This window comes from Oncorhynchus masou, chromosome 12 (assembly GCF_036934945.1).
Source record: "Oncorhynchus masou masou isolate Uvic2021 chromosome 12, UVic_Omas_1.1, whole genome shotgun sequence".
Lineage (NCBI taxonomy): Eukaryota > Metazoa > Chordata > Actinopteri > Salmoniformes > Salmonidae > Oncorhynchus > Oncorhynchus masou.
In genome coordinates, this window is record NC_088223.1 from 18,360,985 (window position 1) to 18,386,676 (window position 25,692).

The following is a 25,692-nucleotide window of genomic DNA, read 5'->3' on the forward strand; positions in this document are numbered from 1 at the left end:
AGTTTCACTTGCTAACTAATTTGTCCTATTTAGCTAGCTTGCTGTTGCTAGCTAATTTGTCCTGGGATATAAACATTGAGTTGTTATTTTACCTGAAATGCACAAGGTCAGCAGGGGGGCGGCAGGGTTGCCTAGTGGTTAGAGCGTTGGACTAGCAACCGGAAGGTTGCAAGTTTAAACCCCCGAGCTGACAAGGTACAAATCTGTCATTCTGCCCTTGAACAGGCAGTTAACCCACTGTTCCCAGGCCGTCATTGAAAATAAGATTTTGTTCTTAACTGGCTTGCCTGGTTAATTAAAGGTAAAAAAAGGTCCTCTACTCCAACAATTAATCCACACATAAAAAGGTCAAACAAATTGTTTCTAGTCATCTCTCCTCCTTCTAGGCTTTTTCTTTTCTTGACTTTATATTGCGATTGGCAACTTTCATAAATTAGGTGCATTATCGCCACCGACCTCATTCGTCTTTCAGTCACCCACGTGGGTATAACCAATGAGGAGATGGCATGTGGGTACCTGCTTTGTTAAACCAATGAGGAGATGGGAGAGGCAGGACTTGCAGCGCGATCTGCGTCAGAAATAGAACTGACTTCTATTTTAGCTCTTGGCAACGCAGATGCTCGATGGCGCACGCAAGCAGTGTGGGTGCAATAATTGAATAATATAGATTTCTAAATGTATTTTGCAACACTCGTGCACACGACACGAGCAGCCTGTTACTTTCCCCTGACCTGACCGGAGGCAGGTAGCCTAGTGGTTAGAGCATTGGGCTAGTAACCAAAATGTTGCGAGATTGAGTCCCTGAGCTGAGGGTAAAAATCTGTTGTTCTGTCCCTGAACAAGACAGTTAACCCACATTGTAAATAAGCACTTGTTCTTAACTGACTTGCCCAGTTAAATAAAGGTAAAAACAAAATTGGCTTCTCTAGGCTACCTGCAGTTGTGGTTGTTATCAGTAGGCTAGAGTTGGTCAGACTGAAGCACAGATTAATTTTGCATGAGTTGACAAATCATGTCTAAAGAACAGTATGTTGTCCCTATTTTCAATGCTTTGGTGGCAATATTTTTATCAAAACGTTTGCGGGCGGCCCTGCTGTACTGATCTCTGCAACATGGACAGATAGAAATCCCCACATAATGCTACAAATGAAGACACGTACCCTACTGCATGTATCTCGAAATGTGGAGTTAGTATCTCAAAATGTTGACTTAATATCTCGACAGTTTTAGATAGTATCACTTTTTTTTGGAAGGGGGTGGTGGGAATGGGCTTCCATAAATAATGATTGTATTATTATGGAGTGACACTTTTTTTTTAGATGTTTAACTAAATGCATCAGGGCTTGTGTAGGCATAGGGCCAATTGGTAATTCATTGGAAACACATTCCTCTAATACCTGTGTAGTAACAGTGTATTAATGAACAGTAATATGGATGGTTACATGATGACGATGCCAAACTGACAACCTCTACCGGTTAACAGCTACATACCACGCTACCTGTTGACCGCTCTATACCACGTGAACACTTGAGCCGCCTTTTTAAGCTCCTCTCTGCACCATCCGACAGCGGCGCGTGATTTCCATGGGAACGTCGTCAAGCAAAAGAAAATGACCGGGTTTGCTTGGTCAGAGTGGGCTTGGTTGGTTGACAGTAATCTTGCTATGGCTGCAAAGGTAAGTTCACCTTGTACGAGGAAAAAAACATTTTGTCAGTAGGTGAAATAGACAATGGCAGAATATACAACGACACCTCCGAACGCACGGACCACATTCTCACACACTGACTTCCTCCCACATCTATTCATAGATGGCTAGCCAGCTAGCTACTAACGTTAGTTAGCCGGATAAGAGGATGTTCGAGGTTAACATTAGCCAGTGGCAATGACATTGGGGCTTTACAGCGAGGAGGACGGGGCAAGGTGGTAATGGGATACAGCCTTTCCCTGTGATGCACTATGCGGAATCCGGTTACCAGACTGACCTGCCACTGAAACCGGTGGTCTCTGTCCGTCACACGTCTCGAGCCACTGGCTGATTAGCAAGCACGTGTTTGACGTGAAGCCGGCTCTAGCCTGGTAAGCTTTATAAGCTCAGTGCTGGTAACCTTGTGTAGCCTTATGCTATATGACGATTCTCCCAATATACATACAGTAATATAGACAGGCTACTGTTGTTCCTCGCGTCATTGCCGCAGATATTTCACATAATGTGAAAATGTCAACATTCTACAAGATACATTCAGCACGTGCCTTGTGTCGTCATGTGCCTCGTGCCACTGTTTTGAATGAAGTGTCCCCTCCCCCAATGACCTTTATACAGCTGGAACCCCTGTTAGTATGACCAGCCCATTTCATTAGATCACTGTATATAAAAAAGAGAGTAGGCCTAATATTGACTTGTTGAATCCTAAACATGGTCAAAATAGCATGTCTCACTTTTACTACAAAGTGAGTAAAATATCTTACTGTTAACAAGACATGTAGGCTTAGTTAACATTCTCCTAATATGCCTGTTAATAGAATTGTAATTTAAAAAAGTGTATTATTATCAGGTTATTACTACAATATTGAGCTAATGAGAGCTTGGTTGTTGATTATGTTGATAGGTAACTGTGGTCTTTGATGTAATTTCATGTAATTTTGCTTAATTTCTCCAGGGACAAAGGAGGGCTGACCCTACAGAGCTGAAAGCTATTTTTTTAAAGGTGAGTTGTGTAAAAATATATTCACCAATGTTGCCTTAGCACTCTGCGTACAAGACAACTTCATGTACTGGAAAGCCATTGTTAATAATGCATTAATTTGTGGCCTTCTTCTGGCTCAAGTCACTTAAACAAGAGTCAATAGCACATTCATGGTTTTCCCCATTGTTGTCTGAATCCTAACTTGAGATCCCTGCACACAACTCAAATTTCTACCATTGACATCAACGCATGATTTATGCGAAAGTCTCAAGTTACATGCAAATGATCTCAAGTTAGGTGTCAGCCCAACGGTTTGAACATGTGTACAGTGTCTTCCTCAATCAGTAGATCATATATTAACAAATCAACAATGAGTTCTGTCTGTGTGTGTCTGTCTGTCTGTCTGTCTGTCTGTCTGTCTGTCTGTCTGTCTGTCTGTCTGTCTGTCTGTCTGTCTGTCTGTCCATGCGTTTTTGTGTATGCGTTTGCCATTGCAGTATGCCAGCATCCAGAAAAATGATGAGCACTACATGTCTCCGGAGGACTTTGTGACCCGGTTCCTCCACGCACACACTGACATCAGGCTGTCTGATGAGGCCACCTCACTACTGGCTGGGGTAGTGGACCAGAAGAAAGATGGGTGTGTAGAAGATCAGGGCTCTTATCACAAAGCCTATCAGAGTAGGAGTGCTAATCTAGGATCAGTTTAGCATTTTAATCATAATGAATAGGAGACAATTTGTGAATACAGGCCCTGACTATGAGAAGCATAGGCATTAGGCCTAGTTATAGGTTGGTTATGACAAGGACCTGGAGTATTTTGATAATTTGGTGGGTGGTCATGTTTGTCCTATTTCAAATGTGAATTGGAAATGTGTTTTTTGCATATCCCAACTCCCCCCGAGAATGGGGTAACAGCCAGGGTTCGCCAAGATCAAGATTTTTCACAGTGCCGGCTCGGGGATTAGACTAGCAACCTTTCGGGTACTTTCCCAAAACTCTAACCGCAAGGCTACCTGCTGTCCTTATAGCAAGGGCCCTAGAGGTTTTTGTATCAGTCACATGGTCAGGAAAATGTAGAGCCCTAGGTATGAATTTAACATTGTGGAGAAAAACACAGGACAACAGGGATTGTTTTAGTATTTTTATTCACCATTACTTGCATTAAGCACATATATCTATATACAGTATATATACATGTCCAGTTTATTAGGTACACCAATCTACTACCGGGTCGGACCCCACTTTGCCTCCAGAACAGACGGAATTCTCCGGGGCATGGATTCTACAAGTCGGAAACGTTCCTCAGGGATGTTAGTCCATGCTGCATCATGCAGTTGATGCAGATTGGACAGCGGTTGACCACCGCCACCAGCCTGTACAGTTGACACCAGGCAGGTAGGGTCCATGGACTTACGCTGCTTGAGTCAAATCCTAACTCTGCCATCAGCATGATCCAACAGGAACCAGGATTTATCAGACCAGGCAAGGTTTTTCCACTCCTCAATTGTCCATTGTTGGTGATCGCATGCCCACTGGAGCAGCTTCTTGTATTTAGCTGATAGGCGTGGAACCCGGTGTGGTCGTCTGCTGCAATAGACCCATCCGTGATAAGGATCGACAAGTTGTGTTTGGAGATGCCGTTCTGAATACTGCTTGTTTTCGCACACAGGACTGCCGCTGGCTGGATGTTTTTTTGTCACATTATTCTGGGGAAACCCTAGATACTGTCGTGCGTGAAAAGCCCAAGTGGGCGGCCGTTTCTGAGATACTGGATCCGGCATGCCTGGCACCAAAGATCATACCACACTCAAAGTTGCTTAGGTCACTCATTTTGCCCATTCTAACATTCAATTGAACAGTAACTGAATGCCTCGATGCCTGCCTGCCTGCTTTATATTGCAAGCCACATGACTCACTGTCTGTAGGAGTGAATCATTTTTGTGAACGTGGTGGTGTACCTAATAAACTGGCCAGTGCGTGTATATACTGTATCTGGCTTTGATCCTGTGTACTCCCCTAGCCCTTATTTTCTAATACACAGGATTAAATCCAAGAAACAATTAATAATGTTTTGCTAACCACTTATTCTACCACAAATGTATCTGATTTATTTAGTAGAAAAAGAGAATCCTACAAATCCTCAAAGCCCATTTGTCAGGTGTTGTTCCTTTCCTTCTGTTGGTTGTTGCTAGCCTAATTCATCTCATCTTATCCCCCTCTCCCCCCATCACCCCTATTTTTTACATTAATATGTATGTTTTTAATGATACATAATGACGGGCAATAAAATGTTAGGGTAAGTCAAAAAGAAAAAGCGCGTTGCCACGGCAACCACCTGGGCTCCAGCAAAGAGCAGAGTGCATGCGGTCATGTTGCTCACATTATGAAGGCCTGCTTTAAAATGGAGTGGAGGCTGGCTGGCTGCACACATGCACTGTAATTGCCTGTGCCATTCAGCACTCCTGCATTGTGTGGATTTGGGAGCCAGATAAATGGCGACGGCATCACTGCTATTAAGGGATAAATCTATTAGGAAACCATGGCTTGGTCTCTGTATCTAAACCTCATTTGGTGTGATGGGGTGGTGGGGAGGGGATAGGAAATGACAAGGGAGCAGAAATGTCTGGTTTGATAGTTTTGATCAAAGCCACAAAATCAGAGACCTTTGTTTGAATGCATCCATTTTGTTTACAGTTGACATTGTAGGTTAGTCGCCATGTATTTTGTTATTTTTTGCCAGTGAACCCTAAAAAGATGTTATGATTTCCGTTAGACAATGAGATGGATGATTATGGCTAGCGCGGGAAGAGAGAACAGACAATGGTTGCGCGTGTCAACAACACCCCCTTTTATGTTCACAGAAAACAGAAATACATTGTTTATGACAAGAACCTGTTGAGTGAGCTCCCTGAAAGAAAATAAACGAAGAAAATAATCTACAGAGTCTATTGTATTTTCATATACTCCCTCTATCTTAAATTATGGTATTTTTCAGGATGTGCATACTGCATACATTTTTTTCTCTCTAATGCGTCTTGCTGCTGTTTTTACCCCAGGTAGGATTCCATTTCACAGAGATAAGTCAGGGAGGGGTAATTGTTTTTTCGGAGTAGAGGGGGTTTGGGTGTACGTAAACAGTGTAATGCATTTCCCTGCCTCCCTCTGTGACTGTGTAAATTAGGTGATACACTCACTGACGGCCATCACAGTTTCTCTCTCTGCCTTGAAATCACTTTTCTCTCTTGTTATTCAGCCTCCCCAGACTTGGCTGGCTGAGATAGATACACTCCCTTTCTGTCTATGTAGACATCCCTGCTGCTGTCGGAAAGATGTGTCAGAGATTTTTCCTACCTCCCTCCTTCCCTGTCTCTCTATCTCATTTTCTTTTTCTCTCTCTTGCTCTCTCTTTCTCTCTCTTGCCCCCCCCTCTCTCTTTTTCGATGGAAAACTCTTCCAAGTGTGAAACCCCTCCCAAGTCTCTTGGGGGTTAAAACTTTGTAAAGAGAACATGCTGGGAAAATAGCAGTCCTTCCAGCCAGACATGTGTATTTTGGTGTGCCTGCTTGGAAGAACCAAAAGCATCCAGCCCACCAGCCGGACAGCTAGCGAGACAGACAGCCCGACTGCCAGCCAGCCAGTCAGCTAGCCAGCAGTCACCTCTGGGTGGAAGGATGTCAGTGACAATAGCAGGGACAGGGGATCATTGAAGGTGTCCTCTTACCCCTCTACTATCAGGGATAAAAGCTGTCGCTCCAGCCTAACCCGCCCAAATGTTTATGCTGTAAACAGTGTTGTAGGTCCTGGATAGCTGTGTTTACCGGCTGAAGATGACAAAAAAGTGTAGACATCATATACACCCTCGAACAAAGACATCAAGGATGTTTACCTACTTATCGACTTTGTATAGAGATACACTTTCAACCTTTGTTGACCTCTCACTCGGACTAAGAAAAGGCCACATGTACTGCATGATCATATTGACTGAATAGCTACTGATTTCAAATGAAAAATAATCCTCGCCATTTAGTATAGCATTAACTGCACATGTTGGGATTTATATCTTACATTTCCTGGACACATACTGTAGTCTCATGTTTGTAAATGCATTTTTTTGTGCACTCAGACAATGTACAATCTGGTCACATGCCATATTAGTTGGTAGATGGTTTGTTTGCAGTACAACGTGCTGGCATCTCTTTTTTGGGGGTAATTGTTCTCTAGTTGTTTTTTATTTATTTTACTAGGCAAGTCAGTTAAGATCAAATCCTTATTTACAATGATGGCCTACTCTGGCCAAACCTGGACAACGCTGGGCCAATTGTGCGCTGCCCTATAGGACTGTCAATCACGGCCAGCTGTGATTCAGCCTGGATTTGAACCAGAGACTGTAGTGACACCTATTGCACTGAGATGCAGCACCTTAGACCGCTGCGCCACTCGGGAGCCCCAAGGCATAGGAATGCTAATCAACTATCATAATCCTCATCCTGGCACATTCACCATAATGTGTGTAATACCTCCTGAACCCTCACATCTCCCAAAGTCATCTTAATACCCCTGATAATCAACCCCTGATAATCAACAAGTTACAGTAACATTGTCATCATCCATGGCTTCATAACTACTGAAATGCTCACCAACGTAAAGAGATGCACATAAAAAATCCTACTGCACTGCCCTACTGCATTTTAGGCAGTCTCTCTGTTCTCTCTCCTGCATTCCTCTGAAGTTTGTCTACAAATTCTAAATTGGTCATTTTTGGTCATTTTTAAGAGTTTTTATGTTTCAACCAATTTTCATTTTCAACATTTAATATGTTTCCAGCCACAAGAGCTGTACCCATATTAGCTTGTAGCTGGGCACTTTTGTGCACCTCCACCCAAACCCCACCAGCAGGCCCCTGTTTGAAAACAGCCAGCTAGCTAAGTCAATAAAACAATTACTCTTTCCGATTTTTCTACACCACAAGGCAGACAGAGCAGAGCATACCTACAAGCCTACAGATTCCCAATGAATCCCTCTTTGAATTTCATCAGTAACAAAATTAATTAGAGTTGCCAGGAAAATGTAATCATCTCTCCCCTGGAAATTGAAATAGATTAGAGATGTGTGCTCAGGGGATTGCTCATTAGAACTGACCCCGCATAATTATTGTATCCATTTGTGAAATTCATAATGGACTTCAGGCAACTTTGAACCGCGCATGAATTAAGACTAGATTGCGCCGTTGTCCCCAGGGGCTCCCATGGGAGTTCAAATGACCCTGTTGGTATCTTTGTCCTGTTTTTGTAGATGATGTATGGCCATTTGTAGTAATATCATAAATAAGTGAAAGACAACGATATTAGTGACACATACATGCTGCAGACGACACATCCAGAGAGAGAGAGAGAGAGAGACAGAGAAATAGAGAGAGAGATAGATAGAAAGAAAGAGAGAGAAAGATAGAGAAAGAGAGAAAGACCGCAAGGAAGATATATAAATATAGAGAGATAGAAAGATATACAGTGGGGAGAACATGTATTTGTCTCGCCAGAATTCTTACTGGTTGGTAGGTGATCAAATACTTATGTCATGCAATAAAATGCAAATTAATTACTTAAAAATCATACAATGTGATTTTCTGGATTTTTGTTTTAGATTCCGTCTCTCACAGTTGAAGTGTACCTATGATAAAAAGTACAGACCTACATGCTTTGTAAGTCGGAAAACCTGCAAAATCGTCAGTGTATCAAATACTTGTTCTCCCCACTGTATATAGATATACACCTGTTTATCATGGCAGAGGGGGAAATGTGTAACTTCATATGAAATCATTTTTACATGTGTAAAGTTGCCCGTCAATGTTATAGCAGTCAACTCAGACACAACACTGACATGAAATCATTCTCATTAAGTTTGACATTTCACTCAGCTGAGAAGTAGCCTAGCTTGATTAAGTTTTTCATAGATTGATCGGCTGTTCTGTAAATGGGTTTTGTCATCCAGTGTTGTATAAGTTGAAACTTGTGTTCTATAGTTCTGCTCTAAATGATTGCACAACAAGTGCTGTAAAATGTGTTCTAGTGATGCTGATAGTCCTTCTCTGCTCTCTCATTGTGGAACATGACATTATCTGAGTATACTTTTACCGGATAGCCTCACATTCAACTTTCTTTTTATTTGTCTCACTTCTCTCTCACTATTTCTCTCTCTCTCTCTCTCTCTCTCTCTCTCTCTCTCTCTCTCTCTCTCTCTCTCTCTCTCTCTCAATTCATGGTAAATATATGTTAACATTGCCAAAGCGAGTGAAGTAGATAATAAACAAAAGTGAAATAAACAATAAAAATGTACAGTAAACATCACACTCACAGAAGTTCCAAAATAATTAAGACATTTCAAGTGTCAAATTATGTCTATATACAGTGTTGTAACAATGTGCAAATAGTTAAAGTACAAAAGGTAAAATAAATAAACATAAAACGGGTTGTATTTACAATGGTGTTTGTTCTTCACTGGTTGCTCTTTTGTTGTGGCAACAGGTCACACATCTTGCTGCTGTGATGGCACACTGTGGTATTTCACCCAGTAGGTATGAGAGTTTATCAAAATTGGGTTTGCTTTCAAATTGGGTTTGCTTTGTGGGCAGTGTGCACATAGCCTGCCTTCTCTTGAGAGCCAGGTCTGCCTACGGCGGCCTTTCTCAATAGCAAGGCTATGCTCACTGAGTCTGTACATAATCAAAGCTTTCCTTAAGTTTGGGTTAGTTACGGTGGTCAGATATTCTGCCACTGTGTAGTCTCTGTTTAGGGCCAAATAGCATTCTAGTTTGCTCAGTTTCTTTGTTAATTCTTTCCAATGTATCAAGTAATTATCTTTTTGTTTTCTCATGATTTGGTTGTGTTGCTGTCTTGGGGGGTCTGTTTGAGTTCCCAGGATCAGCTTGCTTAGGGGTCTCTTCTCCAGGTTCATTTCTCTGTAGGTTAGGGCTTTGTTATGGAAGGCTTGGGAATCACTTCCTTTTAGGTGGTTGTAGAATTTATTGGCTCTTTTCTGGATTTTGATAATTAGCGGGTATCGGCCTAATTCTGCTCTGCATGCATTATTTGGTGTTTTACGTTGTACACTGAGGATATTTTTGCAGAATTCTGCATGCAGAGTCTGAATTTGGTGTTTGTCCCATTTTGTGAATTCTTGGTTGGTGAGCAGACCCCAGACCCTACAATCATAAAGGGCAATGAGTTCTATAACTGATGCAAGTATTTTTTATCCATATCCTAAATTGTTATGTCGAATTTTCTGTTCCTTTTGATGGCATAGAAGCCCCTTGCCTTGTCTCTCAGATCGTTCATAGCTTTGTGGAAGTTACCAGTGGCGCTGATGTTTAGGCCGAGGTATGCATAGCTTTTTGTGTGCAATAGGGCAACGGTGTCTAGATGGAATTTGTATTCGTGGTCCTGGGAACTGGACCTTTTTTGTCTTACTGAGATTTAGTGTCAGGACCCAGATCTGACAGGATCTGTGCAGAAGATCTAGGTGCTGCTGTAGGCCTTCCTTGGTTGGGGACAGAAACACCAGATCATCAGCAAACAGTAGACATTTGACTTCAGATTCTAGTAGGGTGAGGCGGGTGCTGGAGGCTGTGCTAGTGCCCTTGCCAATTCGTTGATATCTAAATTGAAGAGAGTGTGGCTTAAGCTGCATCCCTGTTTTTTTGCCAATTTTAACCGCACAGTTGTTGTTTGTGTACATGGATTTTTTAATATCGTATGTTTTACCCCCAACACCACTTTCCATCAATTTCTATAGCAGACCCTGATGCCAAATTGAGTCAAAGGTTTTTTGAAATCAACAAAGCATGAGAAGACTTTGCCTTTGTTTTGCTTGTTTGTTTGTCAATTATTGTGTGCAGGGTGAACACGTGGTCTATCGTATGGTAATCTGGTAAAAAGCCTATTTGACATTTGCTCAGTACATTGTTTTCACTGAAGAAATGTACAAGTCTGCTATTAATGATAATGCAGAGGATTTTCCCAAGGTTGCTGTCGACCCATATCCTATGGTAGTTATTGTGGTCAAATTCGTCTCCAATTTTGTGAATTGGGGTGATTATTCCTTGGTTCCAAATATTGTCAAAGATGCCAGAGCTGAAGATGATGTTAAAGGGGTTAAGTATAGCAGATTGTAATTTGTGGTCTGTATACTTTATCATTTCATTGAGGATACCATCAACACAACAGTCTCTCTCTCTTGCTCTCTCTCCCTCTCCTTCTCTCTCTCTTTCTCTCCTTCAGGTTGATCTCCTTCCAGGAGTTTGTGGCTTTTGAGTCGGTCCTGTGTGCTCCAGATGCTCTCTACATGGTCGCCTTCCTGCTGTTTGACAAGACTGGCAAAGGAGCAGCCACCTACGGTACGTAACCTTCCCTCTGGTTTGATTGACAGCTCTATTTTAGCTCTAACCCTCTAATCCCCTGGTATGATTTGTGACATATGAGAGACCTGTGAGAGCTGTGATATGCAGGTGACCGTTGAAGTACAAAATGTTTACGCTTATAGCTAGGCTTTTAATATGTAAGCGAAGGAAGAATTCTTAGTACACTGTGAGGTCTTTTATTTACTGAAAGTAAATTTCATTGGACACTTTGTTTTTTTGGAAGAAGTTGATAATAAAATATGTTTTACTCTCTCAAAATGACAAAAAATTATATTGTCACACATAACCATCAGAGTCAATGACAGTAACCTTAGCCCCTATGAAGGTGACAGTGTAAGCACCCCTATGGAGATGACAGGATGACAGATATTGGTTTTGGAAGGGTGGCGGGGTGGCGGGGGAGAAGACATGTCTGTCGGAGAGGAGGGGAGTGTGTGATTGGCACCATTACCCAGAAGCCTCCGAGCCCAGAGGTTAGAAGAGGAGACATTTGTACGTGTTGCTCATTTCACATTTCCCTAATTGATTTAAACAACCCTAATTTTGCCTTCTGTAGGTGTGCCACATTAGCACATTAGGACTGATTTGAAATGCAGCACACATATCTTGGGCACAAACAGAGAGAAACTAAATTCCATTCTAATTGTTGCTCGTCGGCAGGGAGTAAGATCATTGTGGTTCATTATATATGCACATATGTTAATTTTCATATTTTAAAAGCTCAATTAGACTATTTATCTGAGGCTTGGTATATCTGGTTTAGTAATTGAAAGGTCTGTTGTTTTTCTGCCTTCTGAAAGGTTAATGAATATAGCCTACCTGCATGCTACTGTGGCTACGCTAGGAGATGCAATAAGAAGTCAAATATTTCACATACACTGCTGTCTGTACCTCATGTTCTGCTACCGTTTTAACTCGTGTCTGAGATTATGGTCTTGTCAAAGGCACTTTATTGTGATCCATTCCATCATTTTCTCTTTTCTCTTTGCTTTTTCATTAGATGAAATGGCCTTCTCCATCTCAACCACTATAACAAGTCACTCCTTTATAACTTATTAAAAGCATTCATTGCTGCGGCTTAGCTGCATTAAAGACAGTTTGTTTTTCAACATCAATGGCTTGTTCTGATTTCTTATTTCTTTTCATAACATTTTTGTACGCTCTTTTCTTGTTTGTTAGTAACCTGTGTAATTTATATTAAGTGAACACGGAAAAACATATATTTTTACATGAAGGGATGAATACACTGTTATTTCTTAGTGTTTCATAAAAATACATCCATAATTTGTTGGAATAGAGTTCCACAAACCGTGACATGAATACATGTTAAAAGGGGATTGTACTGCAGCCAAAGAGATAAAAAAGAGGATAAAAGGTTGTCTGGGTGTTGACAGGTCCATAAAGGCTGATAGTATAAACGGCAGGTCTGGAATGGGGAATGGCACTGCAGTGTTACACTGTTGAGTAAATGCAGCATTTTTATTGCCTCATTAAAGTGTAAAACCTGCTGGAGCTGTCTTGTTCCAAGAGGTAGGCCCTGACTGGGGGGAAAATCACACTCCATATTTCTAGTGTGCGGCCCAAATCCCTCTCTCATTTCTCTTTAAGTTATTTATTCCCCTCTTAGTTACACTGATACATACTAGCAGGTTTGAAACACGTTTCTGGTTTCGTGGCGGAATAAGGAGCAGGTTCCTCGGGCTCTGTGTGTTTTGGTTTCTCTGATAAGGGTGTAATCATTTGGGCTGGTGTTCAATGTCTCCCACCTACATTACCTCTATTGGCTGAGACTGATACAGAATTTAAAAAGTGTGTAATCACATAGCTTCACATATTTTATAGCTACAGTATGCCTACAGTACTGTCTAATGCTTCCATCAGATGTCAATCCATCATCGTTGTTGAGCCCTGTGGCTTCAGGAACCTGTAACTTTCATCGTTATTAACACATACTTTTCTAATATGAAATCTCTTAAAAAACTGGTCAATGATCATTCCAATGACTTGATACAAAATAATACCTTTTGACATAATACACAACAATGTCCACCATGTCTGCAAGTAACTGAGTCTTGTGACGCAATGCTACAGCTAACCAGCCATCTACAGTAGTCTGTCAACATTGTCTGAATGAAAAGGGGACTGATTTCATTAAAGGTGCTCGTCTCGTCTCTCCTCAGAGGACGTGAAGCAGGTCTTCAGCCAAACCACAAACCATCAGCACATCCCCTTTAACTGGGACTCTGAGTTCATGCGGCTGCACTTCGGCATGGAGAGGACCAAGCACCTCAGCTATGGAGAGTTCACCCAGTTCCTCCTGGTGGGTTAAAATTCTCTATATCACCTTGCAGTCACATAGACTGTCTCTCTCTTTCTTTCTTTCTATTTCTCAAATCTCTCTCTATTTTTTTCTCTCTCTTTTTCTCTCTCTCTCGCTCTCTCTCTTTCTGTCTGAGCAAATTCTTTGTCCACGTCAATGTGTCTCTGTCAGTCAGATGTCCGTTTAAATATGCGTCTCCCTCTTTATCTCTCTGTCAATGTTTCTATCTCGCTCTCAATTTCATCCTCTCCATTCGTGTCCGACTTTGTCTATCTGTCTGTCAAGTCTTTTTCATTTTGCCTTCAGACCCTGTATATTAATTATTGTATGGAATTTTCTTCTGACAAAGTCAATGAAACCACATCAGTTTTCGTGTTTGACCTTTACTATAACCTCCTTGTCTGTATTCAGACTGTGTGTGATGCCGATGGTGTGTGTGTCTGTATTTAGGCCCTGTGTGATGCCGATGGTGTGTGTGTCTGTATTTAGGCCCTGTGTGATGCCGATGGTGTGTGTGTCTGTATTCAGACTGTGTGTGATGCCGATGGTGTGTGTGTCTGTATTTAGGCCCTGTGTGATGCCGATGGTGTGTGTGTCTGTATTTAGGCTGTGTCTGATGCCGATGGTGTGTGTGTCTATTCAGGCTGCGTGTGATGCCGATAGTGTGTGTGTGTCTGTATTCAGACTGTGTGTGATGCCGATGGTGTGTGTGTCTGTATTCAAGCTGTGTGTGATGCCGATGGTGTGTGTGTCTGTATTTAGGCTGTGTATGATGCCGATGGTGTGTGTGTCTGTATTTTGGCCCTGTGTGATGCCGATGGTGTGTGTGTCTGTATTCAGACTGTGTGTGATGCCGATGGTGTGTGTGTGTCTGTATTTTGGCCCTGTGTGATGCCGATGGTGTGTGTGTCTGTATTTTGGCCCTGTGTGATGCTGATGGTGTTTGTCTGTATCCAGGTTGTGTGTGATGCCGATGGTGTTTGTCTGTATCCAGGTTGTGTGTGATGCCGATGGTGTGTGTCTGTATCCAGGTTGTGTGTGATGCCGATGGTGTGTGTGTCTGTATTCAGCCTTGGCTTGATACACATTCTCAGGTTCCTCTACTTGGTCCTGTTTCCCCAAAACAGCATATTAACCTGATTCTACTTGGTCCTGTTTCCCCAACACAGCTAGCCATATTAAACCGATTCTACTTGATCCTGTTTCCCCAACACAGCCAGCCATATTAAACTGATTCTACTTGATCCTGTTTCCCCAACACAGCCAGCCATATTAAACTGATTCTACTTGATCCTGTTTCCCCAACACAGCCAGCCATATTAAACTGATTCTACTTGATCCTGTTTCCCCAACACAGCCAGCCATATTAAACTGATTCTACTTGATCCTGTTTCCCCAACACAGCCAGCCATATTAAACTGATTCTACTTGGTCCTGTTTCCCCAACACAGCCAGCCATATTAAACTGATTCTACTTGATCCTGTTTCCCCAACACAGCCAGCCATATTAAACTGATTCTACTTGATCCTGTTTCCCCAACACAGCCAGCCATATTAAACTGATTCTACTTGATCCTGTTTCCCCAACACAGCCAGCCATATTAAACTGATTCTACTTGGTCCTGTTTCCCCAACACAGCCAGCCATATTAAACTGATTCTACTTGATCCTGTTTCCCCAACACAGCCAGCCATATTAAACTGATTCTACTTGGTCCTGTTTCCCCAACACAGCCAGCCATATTAAACTGATTCTACTTGATCCTGTTTCCCCAACACAGCCAGCCATATTAAACTGATTCTGATTAGTCATCAATGAAACATTGAGGGTATTTTTTAGAACACGCTGGAATTAGTTTTCCATTACAGTTAAGTGACGTAACCACCAACATAGACCTACTCCACCTACAGTGGGGAGAGCAAGTATTTGATACACTGCCGATTTTGCAGGTTTTCCTACTTACAAAGCATGTAGACGTCTGTAGTTTTTTTTATCATAGGTACACTTCTACTGTGAGAGACGGATTCTAAAACTAAATCCAAAAAATCACATTGTATGATTTTTAAGTAATTCATTTGCATTTCATTGCATGACATAAGTATTTGATCACCTACCAACCAGTAAGAATTCCGACTCTCACCGACCTGTTAGTTTTTCTTTAAGAAGCCCTCCTGTTCTCCACTCATTACCTGTATTAACTGCACCTGTTTGAACTTGTTACCTGTATAAAAGACACCTGTCCACACACTCAATCAAACAGACTCCAACCTCTCCACAATGGCCAAGAACAGAGAGCTGTGAAAGGACATCAGGGTTAAAATTGTAGACCTGCACAAGGCTGGGATGGGCTACAGGACAATAGGCAAGCAGCTTGGTGAGAAGTCAACAACTATTGGCGCAATTATTAGAAAACGGAAGAAGTTCGGTCTGGGGCTCCATGCAAGATCTCACCTCGTGGGGCATCAATGATCATAAGGAAGGTGAGGGATCAGCCCAGAACTACTCGGCAGGACCTGGCCAATGACCTGAAGAGAGCTGGGACCACAGTCTCAAAGAAAACCATTAGTAACACACTACGCCGTCATGGATTAAAATCCTGCAGCGCACGCAAGGTCCCCCTGCTCAAGCCAGGGCATGTCCAGGCCCGTCTGAAGTTTGCCAATGACCATCTGGATGATCCAGAGGAGGAATGGGAGAAGGTCATGTGGTCTGATGAGACAGAAAATAGAGCTTTTTGGTCTAAACTCCACTCGCCGTGTTTGGAGGAAGAGGAAGGATGAGTACAACCCCAAGAACACCATCCCAAACGTGAAGCATGGAGGTGGAAACATCATTCTTTGGGGATGCTTTTCTGCAAAGGGGACAGGACGACTGCACCGTATTGAGGGGAGGATGGATGGGGCCATGTATCGCGAGATCTTGGCCAACAACCTCCTTCCCACAGTAAGAGCATTGAAGATGGGTCGTGGCTGGGTCCTCCAGCATGACAACGACCCGAAACACACAGCCAGGGCACCTAAGGAGTGGCTCCGTAAGAAGCATCTCAAGGTCCTGGAGTGGCCTAGCCAGTCTCCAGACTTGAACCCAATAGAAAATCTTTGGAGGGAGCTGAAAGTCCGCATTGCCCAGCAACAGCCAAGAAACCTAAAGGATCTGGAGAAGGTCTGTATGGAGGAGTGGGCCAAAATCCCTGCTGCAGTGTGTGCAAACCTGGTCAAGAACTACAGGAAACGTATGATCTCTGTAATTGCAAACAAAGGTTTCTGTACCAAATATTAAGTTCTGCTTTTCTGATGTATCAAATACTTATGTCATGCAATAAAATGTAAATTAATTACTTAAAAATTATACAATGGGATTTTCTGGATTTTTGTTTTAGATTATGTCTCTCACAGTTGAAGTGTACCTATGATAACAATTACAGACCTCTATATGCTTTAATACCTCTAAAACCTGCAAAATCGACAGTCTATCAAATACTTGTTCTCCCCACTGTATACCCTTCTATCCAAAACAGGGTACATTTTCTCCTCCGTAGTATAATCTGTGCTGCTGCCGCATTCCTTCTGTATTTGTGGTGTGTGAGCCATTTTTCAATATGATGTCTAGACGTGAAATCAGGGGAGAGGGCGAGTGGAGGAGAGGGAGAGTGGGGGCTCGGCCATGCCAAGTTTTCATCTACACTCACTATATCTGAATGAGCTTTCTATGTTACACTTAACTTGGACCAGATGGGTTACACACATTGAAGAACACACTGATATTGTGTGTGTGTGTGTGTGTGTTAATGTGCGTGTGTCTGTGTCTGTGTGAGGTGCAGCCAGTTAGAGTAGAGAATGTATTTTGCATTCATGGCTTGCCCAGTTCCACTCCACTGGTTTCCAATACTTCATACCAGGAGTACAGCAGTAATGCTCATAGCTCAACTATGAAATACACATTTCCTATTTCACTCACTTCATTTAGTCAATTTATTTAATTCAGGGCTTGTGATTGAAGTGTTTTCTCAGTAGTAGAGGAGAACAGTGCTGTTATGAACCCACTGAGACCTGAGTGAAGATCTTTAAGACTTTAACAAACTATTATTCATATTCCTCAATTATTTGACAACACTGCTATTTGAAAAGACTATAAGTTATGTTCCTATTTGTGTTGTGAATGGTAAAGATAATACAGATTGAAGTAATGTATCTCACAGTTAATCACCGGAAAATGTAATATGCTTCTCATACAACACGCACTGTAAATAATGAGGTTAGTTTTCAGTGGTTTTCTCTATGGGGTTTCTCATCCTTATACTTTGTGTTTACATGTGTGTTGTATTCATCCATAATGATGACGGGCCAGATGCAAACAAGATGGGATTATCCCGGAAAACGTTCGCGCTGCAAATTTCTCATAAGGGCTCTCTTGCCAATTACTGTCACGGTGGAAGCCAGAGATTCTCCAGAATTACTTGATGTGCGTCTATGTAGGGCATAGAGTGTGATTTGGGATGCAGACATTCATTTACCCTCTTGTGTCGTGGATGCCAACCAAGGGCTGAGTGACTTCACATTGTTGTGTACATAGCGTGGTTTGGTGATGTATGCCATGCGTAGAGGTGGCACATGGTAGCCAATAGCTATGTCAGATGTGCTGGCTGGCACACTGAACATGGATGGAGGGCATTAAAAATGGCTTTGTTATGTTATGTCTGAGCTTTTTAAAGCTACAGTCTACGATTTGGGTTGTGTTTTCAATGGTAATTTCAACGTTTGATATTCACATACGTAGCTGCAAAAAACCTGAATCCCAGACTGTAGCTTTAAGGGTCAGTAATGACTTTAACCTGGTTTGTGTTGATCGGAACCAGAGGGAACAGTTCGAGGGAATCTGTACAGTATTTCTCCTGCAGGTATTCCATTGTTTAAAGACCTTAAACGCCAACGCCTCTCGTATTGAAACCCAAAACAGAGGTGGCTCGTCAAATGTTTTTTATTCCATCCAATCCAGAGACAATTGAAGTGAATGTAAATGCCGTGGTAGTCTGGGTATTGGTCGTTCATCTCTCCTCCTGAAATGAAACCACGTCTCTAAAACACTCACAGTTTTAATAAGTTGCGTTTTAACAGGCTAAAAGCGGCTAAAACCGTAAACTGCTACATTCTGGGCCGCAATTGTTCTGTTGTTCCATGTGGTTGTGGCACGCAGCTCCTAACTCTGCTTAGTGTTGTCTTGCTCCAGTCTCTGTAGCTCAGGGATATTTTTCCCACCCTTCTCTTCTTTTGACTATACTGCTCCAGCTCTCTTTTCATTTGATGTTTTCTCTGTGGTAGTCCCCCCCCCACCCCCCAATTTGAACCTATTCATCCGAATGTAAAAAAACAAAAATACTACTGAAAAAAATTCTGATTATGAAAATGTCTCTTTCACAAGTTATTTATGTTTATTTGCAATATGTTCCTTTGGATGGCTTCCATTTTGGACCTCCTCAGTACATTTAGTATAACCACCCCTAATGATGATTTTCCTAATTGATCGTTAAATGGCGGTAGGTAGCTGACGAGCTCATATGCAGAAAGTGTTATTGCCACCCTGCTCTCACAGAAACCTGTTTTGCGGATCACACCTCTTTTGGGAGAAATGTCAATAGAAATTCTCCCCTTTCTATTAAGCTTTTTGGAGGTGTCAATCTCCTGAGAGTGTTCTCTGGGGTTGGTGAGTGTAGCCGGAGGCCTGTTATGTTATCAGCCTCTAAATGTCAGTCACAAACACTTAGACGCAGGAATACATGCTAACACATTTTGATGTGCAGTACTTTTTGAATATTGTGTTGCAGGCTATTCTTATGATAAAGAATGGTAGAGAGGAAGTCCCAAAATCCATATGAATGTATTATTCAATAATATCTCTAATTGACTCAAATAAAGTCAGTAAGTAGCATATGTGTATTGTAGTTTTACAGTTGTTTGAATTTTGGTATTTGCAGTATGAGCCATGACGAAGCGGTATTGTGTTTGAGGTTTGTTTACAGTGTGTCTCACCAGACGTGTGGTCACAGGTAGTGATAATGGCTTTTAATTTCAAAGCCCCACAGGAGTCTTCCCATGAGCCTGTCTGTTGTCTCTGTGGACCACAGAGGAGGAAGCTGCCGTGCCGTGTGTGTATGTGTGTGTGTTGTGAAATAGTGACCACTTAGGTGATTAGCCAGTCAGTTTGTGTGTGTGTATCCCCTGGAGTGCCTTAATGTGGGATTCGGGCTGGTGAGAGAAACACAAGAGTCACCCCACAGCAGCAGAGAGAGGAGAGGAGAGGAGAGAGGAAACGAGAGAGGAGAGGAAAGGAGATAGGAGAGGGGAGAGGAGAGAGGAGAGAAGAGAGGAAAGGAGAGGGGAGAGGAGAGAGGGAAGGGAGAGAGGAGAGGAGAGAGGAAAGGAAAGGAGAGAGGAGAGGAGAGGAAAGGAAAGGAGAGAGGAGAGGAGAGGAAAGGAAAGGAAAGGAGAGAGGAGAGGAGAATCGGTGCCCAAAAATACAGATTTCCGATTGTTATGAAAACTTGAAATCGGCCCTAATTAATCGGCCATTACGATTAATCGGTCGACCTATACTTTCAACATGGCACTGTCATAAGATGGCACCTTTCCAACAAGCCAGTTTGCCCTGCTTGAGCTGCCCCGGTCAACTGTAAGTGCTGTTATAGTAAAGTGGAAAAGTCTCGGAGCAAGAAAGGCTCAGTCTCGAAGTGGTAGGCCACACAAGCTCATAGAACAGGGCCCCTGACTGCTGAAGCCGTCTGTCCTTGGTTGCAGCACTCACTACCAAGTTTTAAACTACCCCTGGAAGCAACATCAGCACAATGGCTGTTCGTCAGGAGCTTCATAAAATGGATTTTCATGGCCTCGCAGCCGCACACAAGCCTAATGTCACCATGCACAATGCCAAGCTTTGGCTGGAGTGGTGTAAAGCTCGCCGGCATTGGACTCTGGAGCAGTGGAAACGTGTTCTCTGGAGTGATGAATCACGCTTCACCATCTGGCAGGCTGACAGACAAATATGGGTTTGGTGGATGCCAGGAGAAAGCTTCCTGCCCCAGTGCATAGTGCCAACTGTAAAGTTTGGTGGAAGAGGAATAATGTTCTGGGGCTGTTTTTCATGGTTCGGGTTAGGCCCCTTCGTTCCATTGAAGGGAAATCTTAACTAGAGGTCAACCGATTATGATTTTTCAACGCCGATACCGATACCGATTATTGGAGGACCAAAAAAGCCGGTACCGATTAATTAATTAATTAATTTGTAATAATGACAATTACAACAATACTGAATTAACACTTATTTTAACTTAATAAAATACATCAATAAAATCAATTTAGCCTCAAGTAAATAATGAAACATGTTCAATGGTTTAAAAAATGCAAAAACAAAGTGTTGGAGAAGAAAGTAAAAGTGCAATATGTGCTATGTAAGAAAGCTAACGTTTCAGTTCCTTGCTCAGAACATAATGAAAGCTGGTGGTTCCTTTTAACATGAGTCACCAATATTCCCAGGTAAGAAGTTTTAGGTTGTAGTTATTATAGGAATTATAGGACTATTTCCCTCTATACCATTTGTATTTCCTTTGACTATTAGATGTTCTTATAGGCACTTTAGTATTGCCAGTGTAACAGTATAGCTTCCGTCCCTCTCCTCGCTCCTCACTGGGCTCGAACCAGCAACACAACCACAACAGCCACCATCGAAGCAGCGTTACCCATGCAGAGCAAGGGGAACAACTACTAGAAGGCTCAGAGCGAGTGACGTTTGAAACGCTATTAGTGCGCTAACTAGCTAGCCATTTCACTTCGGCTACACCAGCCTCATCTCGGCAGTTGATAGGCTTGAAGTCATAAACAGAGAATTCTTGACGCACAAGGAAGAGCTGCTTGCAAAACGCACAAAAGTGCTGTTTGAATTAATGTTTATGCGCCTGCGTCTGCCTACCACCGGCTTACTGCATTCGCGTAACAGGCAGTCTCCTTGTGGAGTGCAACCCACCGTTCCTAGGCCATCATTGAAAATAAGAATGTGTTCTTAACTGACTTGCCTAGTAAAATAAAGGTATTTAAATAAATAAAATGATTATTATAATAATTTTTTTAATTGGCAAATCGGCGCCCAAAAATACCGATTTCCGATTGTTATGAAAACTTGAAATCGGCCCTAATTAATCGGCCATTCCGATTAATCGGCCGACCTCTAATCTTAACGCTGTAGCATACAATGACATTGTAGACAATTCTCTGCTTCCAACTTTGTGGCAACAATTTGGGGAAGGCCCTTTCCTGTTTCAGCATGACAATGCCCCCGTGCATAAAGCAAGTTCCATAAAGAAGTTGTTTGTCGAGATCGGTGTGGAAGAACTTGATTGGCCTGCACAGAGCCCTGACTTCAACCCCATCGAATGAATTGGAACGCTGATTGCGATCCAGGCCTAATCGCCCAACATCAGTGCCTGACCTCACTAATGTTCTTGTGGCTGAGTGGAAGCAAGTCCCCGCAGCAATGTTCCAACATCTAGTGGAAAGTCTTCAGAAGAGTGGAGGCTGATATAAAAGCAAAGTGGGGACCAACTCCATATTAATGCCCATGATTTTGAAATGAGTGTCCCACATACTTTTGGTCATGTAGTGTATGTGTGTCTCTTTGTGATTTAAAGGCTATTTGTGTCTGTCTCTGTGTGATTTAAAGGCTATCTCTGCCTGTCTGTGTGATTTAAATGATATCTATGCCTGTCGCTGTGTGATTTAAATGGTACCTATGCCTGTCTCTGTGTGATTTAAATGGTATCTATGCCTGTGTGATTTACAGTTTTTCTCAATAGCTTTGGCTCAATTCTCAAATGAGAATATATTTTTTCAAAACAGTAAGTTCAAATATCTGAACAATTAGTATCTTGTTTACACCAGATTTGGATTTCTTATTAATTTAAGCAAATGACACGTGTTTTGGCACGCGTGCAAAAGATTAAGTACAATTGTCTACAATTTGCACAATAACTACATGCACATGGCTGATCAAAACTGATGAGTTGATTCTCAGTGAAATTGTCATACTCTTCCACAACTTCTAAACATGATTTCACTGTGAACCATCACATGCAAAATGATCCATTCAATGATCAAAATCAGTCAGACATACATGTATATTCAATAAATATCAATGACATGGAATGTTTGTAAGGCCTGCTAAATTGGCAAATTACCTGCCAGGTGACATAGTAATGAAATAGGAATCACAATCTTACAAATCAACCAATCAAGTTTGGAAGCATATATATGGAGCTTGCACACAGCACAATCACTACCATTTGTGAACATGGAGGAACATCACAACTCTGAACAGTAGCAACATGCTGGTGGAAGAGAAATAAGAAGATGTGTAAGAATGCGTGGTGGTGGTGTTAGGGGAAGATATAATAGAGGAAGAGGTAGAAGGCATAGAGTAAGAGTCCCTGATGAAATCAGCCGCAATTGTGGTCCACAATGGAAGAGGCAGGTCGGAGAGTACAGCCTAACAGGTCCACAGTGTTATAAACCATGATCTGACAATGGAAGAGGCTGGTTGGAGAGTACAGCCTAATGTCAACAGGTCCACAGTGTTATAAACCATGATCTGACAATGGAAGAGGCTGGTCGGAGAGTACAGCCTAACAGGTCCACAGTGTTATAAACCATGATCTGACAATGGAAGAGGCTGGTTGGAGAGTACAGCCTAACAGGTCCACAGTGTTATAAACCATGATCTGACAATGGAAGAGGCTGGTTGGAGAGTACAGCCTAATGTCAACAGGTCCACAGTGTTATAAACCATGATCTGACAATGGAAGAGGCTGGTTGGAGAGTACAGCCTAACAGGTCCACAGTGTTATAAACCATGATCTGACAATGGAAGAGGCTGGTTGGAGAGTACAGCCTAATGTCAACAGGTCCACAGTGTTATTAACCATGATCTGACAATAGAAGAGGCTGGTCGGAGAGTACAGCCTAACAGGTCCACAGTGTTATAAACCATGATCTGACAATGGAAGAGGCTGGTTGGAGAGTACAGCCTAATGTCAACAGGTCCACAGTGTTATAAACCATGATCTGACAATGGAAGAGGCTGGTTGGAGAGTACAGCCTAACAGGTCCACAGTGTAATAAACCATGATCTGACAATGGAAGAGGCTGGTTGGAGAGTACAGCCTAATGTCAACAGGTCCACAGTGTTATTAACCATGATCTGACAATAGAAGAGGCTGGTCGGAGAGTACAGCCTAACAGGTCCACAGTGTAATAAACCATGATCTGACAATGGAAGAGGCTGGTCGGAGAGTACAGCCTAACAGGTCCACAGTGTAATAAACCATGATCTGACAATGGAAGAGGCTGGTTGGAGAGTACAGCCTAACAGGTCCACAGTGTTATAAACCATGATCTGACAATGGAAGAGGCTGGTTGGAGAGTACAGCCTAACAGGTCCACAGTGTAATAAACCATGATCTGACAATGGAAGAGGCTGGTTGGAGAGTACAGCCTAACAGGTCCACAGTGTTATAAACCATGATCTGACAATGGAAGAGGCTGGTCGGAGAGTACATAAATTGAGTGTCTTCAATTGTGCAAACATTCCGTAGGGAAAACAGGTAAATATGTACTTGTTCTTTACTTTTGTTACAGCATCTCATTCACAACAATACAGCATCTATTGTAAAGATAAATGCAAGTCTGAAAATCACAATGTACTGTAAGATATGTATGAGGAATATACAGTAATACATTAATACAGCACAATTTGAATACAATACACTATCTGTAACATGATCTCTTTGTGAATTCTACATGTCATATATAGGACTGCACAACGACCTCATGTTGATGACAGAGCAGCTCCACATGTCGTATATAGGACTGCACAACGACCTCATGTTGATGACAGAGCAGCTCTACATGTCATATATAGGACTACATAATGACCTCATGTTGATGACAGAGCAGCTCTACATGTCATATATAGGACTACATAACGACCTCATGTTGATGACAGAGCAGCTCTACATGTCATATATAGGACTGCACAACGACCTCATGCTGATGACAGAGCAGCTCTACATGTCATATATAGGACTGCACAACGACCTCATGTTGATGACAGAGCAGCTCTACATGTCATATATAGGACTGCACAACGACCTCATGCTGATGGCAGAGCAGCTCTACATGTCATATATAGGACTGCACAACGACCTCAAGCTGATGGCAGAGCAGCTCTACATGTCATATATAGGACTGCACAACGACCTCATGTTGATGACAGAGCAGCTCTACATGTCATATATAGGACTGCAAAACGACCTCATGCTGATGGCAGAGCAGCTCCACATGTCGTATATAGGACTGCACAACGACCTCATGTTGATGACAGAGCAGCTCTACATGTCATATATAGGACTGCACAACGACCTCATGCTGGTGGCAGAGCAGCTCTACATGTCATATATAGGACTGCACAACGACCTCATGTTGATGACAGAGCAGCTGTACATGTCATATATAGGACTGCACAACGACCTCATGTTGATGACAGAGCAGCGCTACATGTCATATATAGGACTGCACAACGACCTCATGCTGGTGGTAGAGCAGCGCTACATGTCATATATAGGACTGCACAATGACCTCATGCTGGTGGTAGAGCAGCTCTACATGTCATATATAGGACTACATAACGACCTCATGTTGATGACAGAGCAGCTCTACATGTCATATATAGGACTGCACAACGACCTCATGTTGATGACAGAGCAGCTCTACATGTCATATATAGGACTGCACAACGACCTCATGCTGATGGCAGAGCAGCTCTACATGTCATATATAGGACTGCACAACGACCTCATGCTGATGGCAGAGCAGCTCTACATGTCATATATAGGACTGCACAACGACCTCATGTTGATGACAGAGCAGCTCTACATGTCATATATAGGACTGCAAAACGACCTCATGCTGATGACAGAGCAGCTCTACATGTCATATATAGGACTGCAAAACGACCTCATGTTGATGACAGAGCAGCTCTACATGTCATATATAGGACTGCACAACGACCTCATGCTGGTGGCAGAGCAGCTCTACATGTCATATATAGGACTGCACAACGACCTCATGTTGATGACAGAGCAGCTGTACATGTCATATATAGGACTGCACAACGACCTCATGTTGATGACAGAGCAGCGCTACATGTCATATATAGGACTGCACAACGACCT

The 25,692-nt window shown here is 42.4% G+C and overlaps 1 protein-coding gene across 1 annotated transcript in view; it reads left to right on the top strand.

Moving 5' to 3' along the window:
- Positions 1-1,610: 1,610 nt before the first annotated feature.
- LOC135549044 (electrogenic aspartate/glutamate antiporter SLC25A13, mitochondrial-like) overlaps positions 1,611-25,692 on the top strand; it is a 95,994-nt gene continuing 71,912 nt past the window's right edge. Inside the window, exons 1-5 of the mRNA XM_064979114.1 lie at positions 1,611-1,676; positions 2,659-2,706; positions 3,183-3,325; positions 10,962-11,077; positions 13,282-13,421. Of these exons, the coding sequence (XP_064835186.1) occupies positions 1,611-1,676; positions 2,659-2,706; positions 3,183-3,325; positions 10,962-11,077; positions 13,282-13,421 (513 nt within the window). The remainder of the gene's footprint in view (positions 1,677-2,658; positions 2,707-3,182; positions 3,326-10,961; positions 11,078-13,281; positions 13,422-25,692) is intronic.